Source organism: Thalassophryne amazonica, chromosome 4, assembly GCF_902500255.1.
Source record: "Thalassophryne amazonica chromosome 4, fThaAma1.1, whole genome shotgun sequence".
In the NCBI taxonomy this organism is placed as follows: domain Eukaryota; kingdom Metazoa; phylum Chordata; class Actinopteri; order Batrachoidiformes; family Batrachoididae; genus Thalassophryne; species Thalassophryne amazonica.
The window spans coordinates 52,213,862-52,227,202 of NC_047106.1; the positions used below are offsets into that span (position 1 = coordinate 52,213,862).

The following is a 13,341-nucleotide window of genomic DNA, read 5'->3' on the forward strand; positions in this document are numbered from 1 at the left end:
CCATTATTTGAATACTTTGAATAACCCCCATGTTAGCTTGTTAAACATGTTGGTCAAACTGTCTGATGCTGTCAATGTTTGTGCTGTTTGTTCTCTATCTGGCATCTACCATGTAAACTCTGCTGAATGGAGTGAACCCAGAGGCTCACTCTATTGACTTTTCAGTTCATTCAGTGGATTGTTTGTCAGTTTTAACTATTTATTTGAAATTAGAGACACTTAGGGCTAATTTGTGATACCTGAATCTAGCTGTTGAGCTAAGTCGGTGAAACAAACAAACAAAAAAAAAAACTGTTTAGCCTCACTAATAATTATTTAATTGCTTCAAATATTCATGTAAACGAGGTATTTTAAGTTGGAGAAACTTGGTTATGAGTTGAAATTACTCAAAATAATTAGTTACAATTAGAGGTGAGTTAAGATTATTTGATTTACTTACTTCAATAGAAACTGAGTTATGAGTTGAAATTACTTGAAATAATAAACTATTCTTAATTAAAGGTGAATTGAGATTACTTGCAACAAAAATGTGTTTGACAAAAACCACAATGCAATTAATCCTGTAGGCCACATTGATTTGCAGAGCTTTCAAGAGAAGGTTCTGGCTGCAGACTGCAGTAAACACTCTGAAGGCTGCAGCTAGAGCCTGGGCTTTTATGTCTGACTGTAGGCTATGTATGAATGTTAACTTAACTATGTCTCCTTTTTTCACAAGAAGACAGAGAATTCGATTGCATAGGTAATCATATGAAGTGGACATGTAAGTTCTGCACATTTTTTTCAGCTAACCAGCGCAGTTATAATTACAGACTACAGGTTAAAACATGGACATTATAGCAGGCCCTCAAGGTAGAACTCCTAACAGCCTTGAAGAGGAGAGAGAAACTCTGCTGGATGAAGTCAAGAAGAAGCCGGACTGTTGATTCACTGATGGGCTGGACCTTTGCATTGTGCAGACAGGAAATCGTTGCGAACGAGCCACTTGTGACTGAGACTGAAAGCAGATGGCCAGCATTCAATCAATTTCAATCAATCAATTTTTTTTATATAGCGCCAAATCACAACAAACAGTTGCCCCAAGGCGCTTTATATTGTAAGGCAAGGCCATACAATAATTATGTAAAACCCCAACGGTCAAAACGACCCCCTGTGAGCAAGCACTTGGCTACAGTGGGAAGGAAAAACTCCCTTTTAACAGGAAGAAACCTCCAGCAGAACCAGGCTCAGGGAGGGGCAGTCTTCTGCTGGGACTGGTTGGGGCTGAGGGAGAGAACCAGGAAAAAGACATGCTGTGGAGGGGAGCAGAGATCGATCACTAATGATTAAATGCAGAGTGGTGCATACAGAGCAAAAAGAGAAAGAAACAGTGCATCATGGGAACCCCCCAGCAGTCTACGTCTATAGCAGCATAACTAAGGGATGGTTCAGGGTCACCTGATCCAGCCCTAACTATAAGCTTTAGCAAAAAGGAAAGTTTTAAGCCTAATCTTAAAAGTAGAGAGGGTGTCTGTCTCCCTGATCTGAATTGGGAGCTGGTTCCACAGGAGAGGAGCCTGAAAGCTGAAGGCTCTGCCTCCCATTCTACTCTTACAAACCCTAGGAACTACAAGTAAGCCTGCAGTCTGAGAGCGAAGCGCTCTATTGGGGTGATATGGTACTACGAGGTCCCTAAGATAAGATGGGACCTGATTATTCAAAACCTTATAAGTAAGAAGAAGAATTTTAAATTCTATTCTAGAATTAACAGGAAGCCAATGAAGAGAGGCCAATATGGGTGAGATATGCTCTCTCCTTCTAGTCCCCGTCAGTACTCTAGCTGCAGCATTTTGAATTAACTGAAGGCTTTTTAGGGAACTTTTAGGACAACCTGATAATAATGAATTACAATAGTCCAGCCTAGAGGAAATAAATGCATGAATTAGTTTTTCAGCATCACTCTGAGACAAGACCTTTCTGATTTTAGAGATATTGCGTAAATGCAAAAAAGCAGTCCTACATATTTGTTTAATATGCGCTTTGAATGACATATCCTGATCAAAAATGACTCCAAGATTTCTCACAGTATTACTAGAGGTCAGGGTAATGCCATCCAGAGTAAGGATCTGGTTAGACACCATGTTTCTAAGATTTGTGGGGCCAAGTACAATAACTTCAGTTTTATCTGAGTTTAAAAGCAGGAAATTAGAGGTCATCCATGTCTTTATGTCTGTAAGACAATCCTGCAGTTTAGCTAATTGGTGTGTGTCCTCTGGCTTCATGGATAGATAAAGCTGGGTATCATCTGCGTAACAATGAAAATTTAAGCAATACCGTCTAATAATACTGCCTAAGGGAAGCATATATAAAGTGAATAAAATTGGTCCTAGCACAGAACCTTGTGGAACTCCATAATTAACTTTAGTCTGTGAAGAAGATTCCCCATTTACATGAACAAATTGTAATCTATTAGACAAATATGATTCAAACCACCGCAGCGCAGTGCCTTTAATACCTATGGCATGCTCTAATCTCTGTAATAAAATTTTATGGTCAACAGTATCAAAAGCAGCACTGAGGTCTAACAGAACAAGCACAGAGATGAGTCCACTGTCCAAGGCCATAAGAAGATCATTTGTAACCTTCACTAATGCTGTTTCTGTACTATGATGAATTCTAAAACCTGACCGAAACTCTTCAAATAGACCATTCCTCTGCAAATGATCAGTTAGCTGTTTTACAACTACCCTTTCAAGAATTTTTGAGAGAAAAGGAAGATTGGAGATTGGCCTATAATTAGCTAAGATAGCTGGGTCAAGTGATGGCTTTTTAAGTAATGGTTTAATTACTGCCACCTTAAAAGCCTGTGGTACATAGCCAACTAACAAAGATAGATTGATCATATTTAAGATCGAAGCATTAAATAATGGTAGGGCTTCCTTGAGCAGCCTGGTAGGAATGGGGTCTAATAAACATGTTGATGGTTTGGATGAAGTAACTAATGAAAATAACTCAGACAGAACAATCGGAGAGAAAGAGTCTAACCAAATACCGGCATCACTGAAAGCAGCCAAAGATAACAATACGTCTTTGGGATGGTTATGAGTAATTTTTTCTCTAATAGTTAAAATTTTGTTAGCAAAAAAAGTCATGAAGTCATTACTAGTTAAAGTTAATGGAATACTCAGCTCAATAGAGCTCTGACTCTGTCAGCCTGGCTACAGTGCTGAAAAGAAACCTGGGGTTGTTCTTATTTTCTTCAATTAGTGATGAGTAGAAAGATGTCCTAGCTTTACGGAGGGCTTTTTTATAGAGCAACAGACTCTTTTTCCAGGCTAAGTGAAGATCTTCTAAATTAGTGAGACGCCATTTCCTCTCCAACTTATGGGTTATCTGCTTTAAGCTACGAGTTTGTGAGTTATACCACGGAGTCAGACACTTCTGATTTAAAGCTCTCTTTTTCAGAGGAGCTACAGCATCCAAAGTTGTCTTCAATGAGGATGTAAAACTATTGACGAGATACTCTATCTCCCTTACAGAGTTTAGGTAGCTACTCTGCACTGTGTTGTTATATGGCATTAGAGAACATAAAGAAGGAATCATATCCTTAAACCTAGTTACAGCGCTTTCTGAAAGACTTCTAGTGTAATGAAACTTATTCCCTACTGCTGGGTAGTCCATCAGAGTAAATGTAAATGTTATTAAGAAATGATCAGACAGAAGGGAGTTTTCAGGGAATACTGTTAAGTCTTCTATTTCCATACCATAAGTCAGAACAAGATCTAAGATATGATTAAAGTGGTGGGTGGACTCATTTACTTTTTGAGCAAAGCCAATAGAGTCTAATAATAGATTAAATGCAGTGTTGAGGCTGTCATTCTCAGCATCTGTGTGGATGTTAAAATCGCCCACTATAATTATCTTATCTGAGCTAAGCACTAAGTCAGAAAGCATTGTTTTCAGAAAGTCTTCAACTTTGTCACTGATTCATGAACATTGTTCTCAAGAATCTGCTGATACTGACTGGAATCCATGTGACCCTCAACTTTAACAAGATTCCCAGTACCTGCACAGGCCACACAGCATGATGGAACCGCAGCATGATGGAACCACCTCCAAATTTTACTGTAGGTTGCAAGTGTTTTTTTTGGAATGCTGTGTTCTTTTTCAGCCATGCATACCGCCCCTTGTTATGTCCAAATAACTCAATTTTAGTTTCATCAGTCCACAGCACCTTATTCCAAAATGAAACTGGCTTGTCCAAATGTGCTTTAGCATACTTCAAGCGACTGTTTGTGCGTGTATGCAGAAAAGGCTTCCTCTGAATTACAGCATCTCTTTGTGCAAAGTGCACTGTATAGTTGAACGATGCACAGAGACACTATCTGCAGCAAGCTCATGTTGTAGGTCTTTGGAGCAGGTCTGTGGGTTGACTATGACTGTTCTCACCATCCTTCGCTTCAGCTTATCTGAGATTTTTCTTGGCCTGCCACTTCGGGCCTTAACTAGTACTGTGCCTGTGGTCTTCCATTTCCTCACTATGTTCCTCACAGTGGAAACTGACAGCTGAAATCTCTGAGACAGCTTTTTGTGTCCTTCCCCTAAACCATAATGTTGAACAATCTTTGTTTTCAGGTCATTTGAGAGTTGTTTAGAGTCTCCCTTGTTTCCACACATTTAGAAGAGATGCAAAGAGGGGAAACATTTGCAGTTGCAAATGGCCACCTAAATACTCTTTCTCATGATTGGATTCACCTGTGTAAGGAGGTTGTTAGATAATATCTGTGCTAATTCTTTGTTTTATGTTAGCTATTAAGTATTTGTATTATTTGTTTGGAAGTTCTGAGAAATATGTTAAGTTTTACTCTATCATGTGTCCAAGTTTCAGACACAGGGAGATCTCCCTCTGTTGGTGAGAGCCAGTAACATTAGAAATGTGAGACTAAACCACACCCATGTTAACACCCACAAGGTATAATTGTTGTATGACTCATTTTAGGGCCTTTCACAAGATGGGCACTGTCTGTGAGGGTCCCAGGCCTGGTTTCTAATGTGACCTTGAATACACCAAAATGAGGAATACAGTGGTTTGGTTTTTGGTAAGGGGCAGAATTTTACATAAAAGAACCGGGTAGAAGTAACAAGGTCAAGGGTCAATGAGCTTACCAAACCAATTGTGTGTTCCATTAATTAGTGCTAAATGTATTCAAATCAATAAAATGACAAGGGTGCCCAAATTTATGCACCTGCCTGATTTTGTTTAAATAATTATTCCACAGTTTCTGTAAATACTAGAAACTTCATTTCACTTCTCAAATATTAGTGTGTTCGTCTGCTATATGATATATTTAACTGAAATTTCTGATCCAGACAACCAATGATTTATCAAGGAAATTCATGAAAATTATCAGGGGTGCCCAAACCTTTGCATACAACTTTATTTTCTCAGAAACTATCACGATAAACAATAGTATTGCTGGTGCCGTGTTCGGACCATTTTATGCCACTGATGTATTGATATTGGAGCATAATAATCTAAGTACATCGTTTTTCACAGCAATGAACTTTTAAATCTCAAGAATATTAAACATTGGAATTAAAATGTAGAAAAGAAATATTAAAATATCTTTGATAATTAAAACATTAATAAACTACAATCAAACAAATAAAATTGACTCTGACTTTTAACAATAAAATCAGATTAATATTGCGTATTAAATTATTTTATATTATAAATAATGAATACACAACTGGAATGGCTGCTTTCCTTATTTTGTGATGCCTGTCAGTCCAATTATGTAAATAAACTCACATGTTGTTGTTGCATTTTATATATCGAACGATAAGTCAATATAGTTATTATCGTGACAGGCCTAGTTAGGGGCACATTCAGAGGGTGGGAACTCTGCAGAACTACACCATCAACAAATAAGTAGAATCCTTTTGAATGCATATACAATACAGACATTGTGTGTTCTGCTATATTTCATACCACTGACTCCATGGAGGCACCAGTGATAAAAGAAGTGGATGTTGGCCTACTGATCATCTCAGACCAAAATGAGGAGATGACAGCCCAGAACATCATGGATGTTGCAGTAATCCTGGAGGAGCTCATTGTTTTGCGTGAGTTGCGAGATGTACCAAACAGCTTTGAGATGCTGATTGGACTACTTTACTGCATCAACAATGACTGTCCTAAGGGACTGAAGTACACTTTCGAGATCATTCAGAAGGTAAACATGGAGATTGGGGGAAGCACTTGCTCTGTTCGGGTTCATGGACTTCGCAACAAATTGCTTCAGCGCATAGTGTAGCGATGTTCTTCACAACAACGTAGCTGCCCTGTCATTTCTCTTCTAATACTATACATACCGCTTCCTGTATATCAAGGAATTCACATTTGTTAACTGTATTAAGTGTCCTGTTTATACATAGGAAGACACACACATATGGATGTTCTGCACAACAAAGTAGCCACCTATTTCTGCATTAGTTAAGCCATACCTGTTTCTGGTACATTTTCAAGCAATTACAAGGAATGTGAACTTTCAAGTGTCCTGTTTTTACATAGGAAGAAAATATTGTTCAGTTTTGTGCAAAGCTTTTGTTTTATGCTAGAGTTACAGGCACACATACATAGCCTCAGTAACTGTACATGCAGACAGGGACCGTAATGAGCAGCAAGAGCAGTTGGCTGCCATTCATTCTCAATGGACGCTGGCATCGTAGGGCATCGGGTGCCAAGGAGCTCTATAATGCCAGTGTCCATTTAGAATGCATGGCAGCCAAGTGCTCTCACTGCTTGTGATGGTCCCTCTCTGCATACACACACACAAATATCCCCACCCCCACACACTGACACGTGGTAAGAAACAGTCTGTCATATTGTTCTGTTTTTAGTTATGTTGATGATTTAAAACGATGTTTTAAAGTGTAAAATGTTTTAAAAATAACTGCTGAAGTGAATGTTTGCTGAATAAACTGTTTCACAAATTAATTAGTTTTACTTTAATCCAATGTTCTATTTGGTAGCCTATTGTTTTCAACCAAAACAGTTGATCAAGATGGCCTTTCTCAACACAGGATTTGTGTCAGATTCAAACCCCGACAGCGGCAGTTAAGAGTAAGCCTTTATGATACATGCTGTAAAAAACAAAACAAAACAAAAAAATCGCAAGTAAATTTAACTTAATATAATTTGTAACCTCGCTGCCTTAAAATTTTGATTAAGGGTAGCATATTATTTCAGGTAATTTCAACTCACAACTAAGTTGAAATTACTTGATATAGCTGGTTAGTCTGATTTAAAAGTGAGTTGAGATTACTCAAGTATCATTGTTGATAGAACAAATATTTGTTTACTTGACTAAAAAAAGAAAGTTCCCTGAACAAAGCAATAAGTCATGTGAACTTGGTCTTTAAAGTTGGAGACACTTAGGTGTGAGTTGAAATTATTTGACATAACTTGTTAGCCTGATTTAAAAGTGAGTTGAGATTACTTGAGTATTGTTGTTGATAGAACAAAATATTTGTTTGACTAAAAAAAAAGAAAGTTCCCAGAACAAAGCAATAAGTCATGTGAACTTGGTCTTTAAAGTTGGAGACACTAAGTTGTGAGTTCAAATGACCTAAAATAATTTGCTAGCCTTAATCAAAATTTTAAGGCAGCGAGGTTACAAATTATTTTAAGTTGAGTCTACTTGGAAATTTTTACAGTGTGGTGACTGGTTTATAACACAATTATGACTGAGTTTCAGGGGAGAGAGCGCGAGGAACTACGGAGCCCTTGAAGTGTCATTGCAAATGTTTTGCATGTGGAGAGAATGTGCGCACGTTTTATTATATTGTGCGCACATTTTATTGTATTGTGCGCACATTTTGTTATATTGTGTGCACATTTTAAGCATCATTTGAGTAAAACAAGGGCACGATCTACTTAAACGTGGCCACAATTTGTAAAATGTACACTCAATTATTCAATATTGTCTTGACACATAAATGTTGACTATTAGTCAACAAACCAGCAGACAGTGTAATACATTTCCCTATTAGAAATGGATGTGGCCAGGGTATATCATCATGGTTTGGGTGCACAAGGACATATAGAGAACTCCAGCTGCCCAGCACAGCATCATCTGGAGTTTAAGCACATTAAAAAGGATGCTGAGGGCGAAGCGTCTCCCCGTTGTGAGGATGACAATTTAGGTCATATTATGGAGTTTATTTTGAACAAAAGGAAAACGTGCGCACGTTTTATTAATTCAAGGGCTCAATTAAAAGAAAACATGCGCATTTTATTAATTCGAGGGCTCCATTAAAGGAAAACGCGCACACGAATTATCATGGCCAGGAAAACGTGCGCACGTTTTATTAATTTGAGAGCACGTTTTATTAATTCGTGGACCCAATTAAAGGAAAACGTGCACAAATTATCTTGGCCAGAAAAAAACAAAATATCACTTTAAGTGACCTCTCCCGGGTTCCGTAAGGAACCGCAGCAGCAGCCAGTTTTTTGTTTGGTTTTTTTTCACGTGCGCACGCCACTGGCGACGTTTGTCAGCTTTCCACAACAAATAGAGCACAGCAACTCGCTCCGTGTGTGAGTCATAAAACACAGGGAAGACGAAGACAACACACTGAAAATTGTTTTTTACCTTATTTATTCCTTTATTGGTTCATTCTACTGGTGCTTATAGTTGATAAAACTTGGATAAAGTTACTTGCACCAGTGCAAGTGCAGTACAAAATTATGTGCACCGCTCAAATAATACGTGCACAAACTAGCACATGCACGTACTATTTCGAGCCCTGAATGATCAATGCTTCTCAAGTCCAATGTCACAAAGTAGCTTTTAATGGAAATGGGGGGGCGCACTTTGGGTGGGTGTAACCATAACTGCATTCAAGGGTGCTAAAACAGCATTAGTGTACACACATTCATACACAACAGTGGTGCGTGGGTCCATTAACGAGTAACTTGAACGGGTCTGATGCTTTAATTCAACTCGACCGTGACGCAAACCACAATAATAAAAATCTATTCCTGACCTGCAACATGGCATCACAATTAGTGCAGAGAACGTAACTGGAGCTGCTGTCATCTTCATGAATAAGCTCTCCAAATATTTCTCGCCCATCTTACTTTTCTTTGAGGTGTGCTTTTTAATTTTAAATTGTCATGATTTCAGCTTTTCCCACAGTCTTAAATTTATTTAAATTGTCATGATTTCAGCTTCTCCCACAGCCTTCATGTCCACTCTTTATTCACATAGTGTCTGTGATCAGCACACGCTGCATCTGTTCACAATTGGAGTTATTTTAACCAGTGATGTTTCACAAAACAATTATCTCTTAAACACAGCCTTTATGTAATAGATGACTAATAAGCCTAAAATTTATTTTCACTGACCCCGCCCACAAATGACCAAAATATCGTTGATCTGAAAATCAGATCGGATCACGCGTCACTGGTGCACACATCAAATGATATATGGTTGACATGTGGTAGATATGACACACAACAAAATACAAACATTCAAGTATTTAAAGAAAACATAAATCTGAACTGTGGTTAGCACAGACAGCAGTCACCTCTTTTTTCAGAGAGTTCATTTTGTCCTCCCTGTCTCCCTGGAGACGCCTCCTCTCAACTTCCAGCTCCTCTTCTAATTCGGCCTTGAGGTGTTCACTGTCCTGCTTCCTCTGAACCATGAGCCGATTGCATTCTGCAGCTCGTTCTTTTTCGAGAGTAACTCGCAACTCCGTCAATATGGCTTCGCCCTCCTCCCTGAGAAGAGGAGGCACATTATTTGGGTGATGATGGGCAATTAACATCAAGGAGAATAAACTAAACTCACCCTCAGGTTCTAAGTAAAATCGTAGAACAGAGGTTTTCAAAATGTTCACTTTGAAACACGGGTCGGAAGTGACACAGTGGATACCAGTAAGAAAGTAATTTTTTATTTTTTTTTCCCCCACATTCTTTCTTACAAAACTATTTCAGCTTGAGTTTTTGTTCAGCCAGTAGTTTTACTACAGTACATGTGCCATAATGCTTACATTACAACCAGCCCAGCCTGCAGTAAACTGGGAGACAGCGCGTAGCACCTCCACAGTATTTTAATGACATACACTGTGGTGTTTAAGCGCACTGTGCCACTGAACCCAAATTGCAAGTAGAACAGAAACGTGCACAAGCTAAAAGCAGGTGTACCATATGATGCATTCCGCAGTTTTACAACTGTTGGCACACAAGCAGCGCAACAGTCTGGCCAGTAATACAATACTGAAATAATTTTGATACAAGTAATTTTCTATTTATTTTCATTTATAGCGCCAAATCACAACAAAGTTGCCTCAAGGCACTTCACACAAGTAAGGTCGAACATTACCAACCCCCAGAGCAAGATTTGAGCAGATTTGAGGAAGAAACCTCAAGCAGACCAGATTCAAAGGGGTGACCCTCTGCTTGGGCCGTGATACCGACACAATTTACAAAACAAATATACAGGAAATGTTGCCGGTGCACAGGACAGGAGAGTTGCAGAAGTAGACACCACACCCATCTCTGGATGGAGCTGCACCTCAAACAGAGAGAAAAAAACAGAATCAGGCATCGGAAAGACAACAATCACAGTATAATTTATCAGCATTAAGCAACAAGGAAAACAGAAGAAATACTAAAGTGATCGCCAGCCACTAATGCTAAGATTTACTAAAAGACCCACAGTTTACATAAAGTTGAGCCGCTCCCTTTCCTAATAAAATGAATTTAAAAGAGTAAAAAAGCATAGTAACATACTATGTCAGTATGCTAGCCATACAAAAGGGAAGTGCGTCTTAAGTCTGGATTTGAAAGTCTCTACAGAATCTGACTGTTTTATTGATGCAGGGAGATCATTCCACAGAACAGGTGCACAGTAAGAGAAAGCTCTATGACCTGCAGACTTTTTATTCACCCTAGGGACACAAAGTAGTCCTGCACACTGAGAACACAGAGCCTGGGCCGGTACATAGGGTTTAATTAGGTCAGCTAAGTAGGGAGGTGCCAGTCCGTGAACAACTTTATAGGTTAGTAGCAGAACCTTAAAATCTGATCTCACAGGGACAGGAAGCCAGTGAAGAGATGACAAAATGGGTGTAATGTGGTCAAACTTTCTGCTTCCTGTCAAAAGTCTAGCAGCAGCATTTTGAAAAAACTCAATGAACCAAGTACAAACTCATTAGGGGAGAGCATCATTCTGATCTGTGCAACTAGTGTGCACATGTGCTGTGATGAAAGATCTCAAAAGTGTTTTCACTTACAGCACTGATACTGTAACACTGTGCTTACATGGGCGGCAAAAGCACGAGGGGATAGGGAGCTGGAGCCCCTCCAGATTATAGAATTTTGAAGAAGACAACCCAGATTAACAATCTGTTTTCTTATTCAGTTTCCCCTCCTGCCCTCATGTAGACTGTACCAAAGCCCGAGTTGCAAAACATGAAGATTCAGGGACAACGTTTACCCAACCACCATAAGACAGTGAAATACAAATCAACAGAAAGATTCTATGTGATTTGATATGTATTTGATGGTGATTCAATTCCTCACAATGCGATATGATACAATTAGGTGTGACACAATTAATGATGGGTAGTGATAAGATTTTATTGATATCAATGCCATTATCGACTCTGCTTATCGATCCGATTCTTTATCGATTCGCTTATCTTATATGTGAATTTTCTGTGTACTAAAAATAGGCATTACAGGTTTTCTATGTCAAGAACATTTTATTGAGTCTTAAAGTACATAAATATAAAATTGGTCACTGGATCCTTGATCTCTGGACAAAAATAAAAATCAATAAAATCTGTACATGGTCACTGGATCCTTGATGTAAATGATGGATCCTTGATCTCTGGCCAGAAACAGAAATAAACAAAATCTGTAGTTTTTGTCAAAACCATTTCCTTTCAGATATTAATGACACAAATGTAACTCCATAGACTCTGAGCTGAGCTCTTCAGCCGACTGGCTGTACATCGGGATGTAATTCAGAAAAAATGCAGGATGTCTCATTTTGAAGTTATTTACACCAGCTGCAGCTGATCCACAACATGAATTCTGCCTCCCAGAACAGCTCTTCTATAATCACCTGAATCATCTACCTGTTGCCACATGTACAGAAGGGCTGGGTTGTCATTCCTACACTCATACTGTTATATTTAATAAAAAATAATAAGCGCACGCAGGAGGCAATCGCTGCTGCCACCGCTGCCTTCAAGTACCGTTGGAAATTACACAACTTTTTTGTTGTTTCAAACTGAGCAGTTGCTTGTGGCAGGAGTGTGGTTTTCATTTTATTTTTGGTAAAATAATTCACTGCATCTACACAAAAGATTAATTCTGGCCTATATAAAGTGCCTGAGCCCAGTAAAGCTGACCCCCACACCCAGATAAAAAAAAATCCAAGCAAACAGGCTGAGTTTGCCCTGTAATTACAGATGGTACTTGAACGCAGCGGCAGCAGCAGAGCTCACAAACCAGCTTCTGTACTGTATGAAAACATTCAGCTGCTCGAATGAAGTTGAACTAAACGCTAACGTTACAAAAACTAAGCATACGATAAAAAAAACGTCAATGACAACAGCAAAACGAAATACGAATTGAGGTTTTCGGTGGCATTCGTTCAAATTTTTTGACAGTTTAAAAATCCTGACGAAGCGCCAGCTGCAGGAACAAAGCGGCGCCAAGGTTAAACAATGCCAACGAAAGTCAACAAAAGTCCAGATTTCTTGTTTCGTTTGGGCTTCATTGCCCTTCGTTAAGTGCTGTGTGACCAGGCCTTTGAGTCAAGACCTTTTTACTTTTACTTGAATACATTTGTGAAAGAAATTTTCACTTTTACATGGAACTTTTTTTTAACTTAAGTAATTGTGCTTTTACTTGACTATAGATTTTCAGTACTCTACCACCGCAAATACACAGAAATCTTTTCTCATGCATCACTGTCTGTGTGTGTGTGGCTGACCGTATCCTGTGCTGCTGGTTCTCTCGTTCCCTCTGTGCAGACTCCCTAATTTCCTTAAGCATCCTGTCAGTCTCCTCGTTCAGCCTGGTCTCCTCCTCGCTCATCTTCAACTGGAGACTGAACTGCAGAGCCCTGAGGATGTGTGCATGCACATAAACACTCATATTAAGAAGCTCCTCTTTGTTCCAGTAAAACATGTCTGTCCTCGGGTGGTGAACCAAAACTTCACTGGAAACTTGCAAAACTCAAGTTGAAGACATCACATCATGACCATGAATGGTAATATCCACATGCAAAAGTCAGTTAGAGAGAAAATAGACACACATACATACATATGGATAAACGC

At 38.9% G+C, this 13,341-nt stretch overlaps 1 protein-coding gene across 3 annotated transcripts in view; it reads right to left on the reverse strand.

Annotated features, from left to right (window-relative positions):
• Nucleotides 1–13,341, reverse strand: part of LOC117508230 (centrosomal protein of 164 kDa-like) — a 98,900-nt gene that overhangs the window by 18,096 nt on the left and 67,463 nt on the right. For all 3 annotated transcript variants that reach the window (XM_034167900.1, XM_034167899.1, XM_034167898.1), the window contains 2 exons: nt 12,996–13,127; nt 9,571–9,766 (listed from right to left, as the gene is read on the reverse strand). In XM_034167900.1, coding sequence (XP_034023791.1) covers nt 9,571–9,766; nt 12,996–13,127 — 328 coding nt within the window. The remainder of the gene's footprint in view (nt 1–9,570; nt 9,767–12,995; nt 13,128–13,341) is intronic.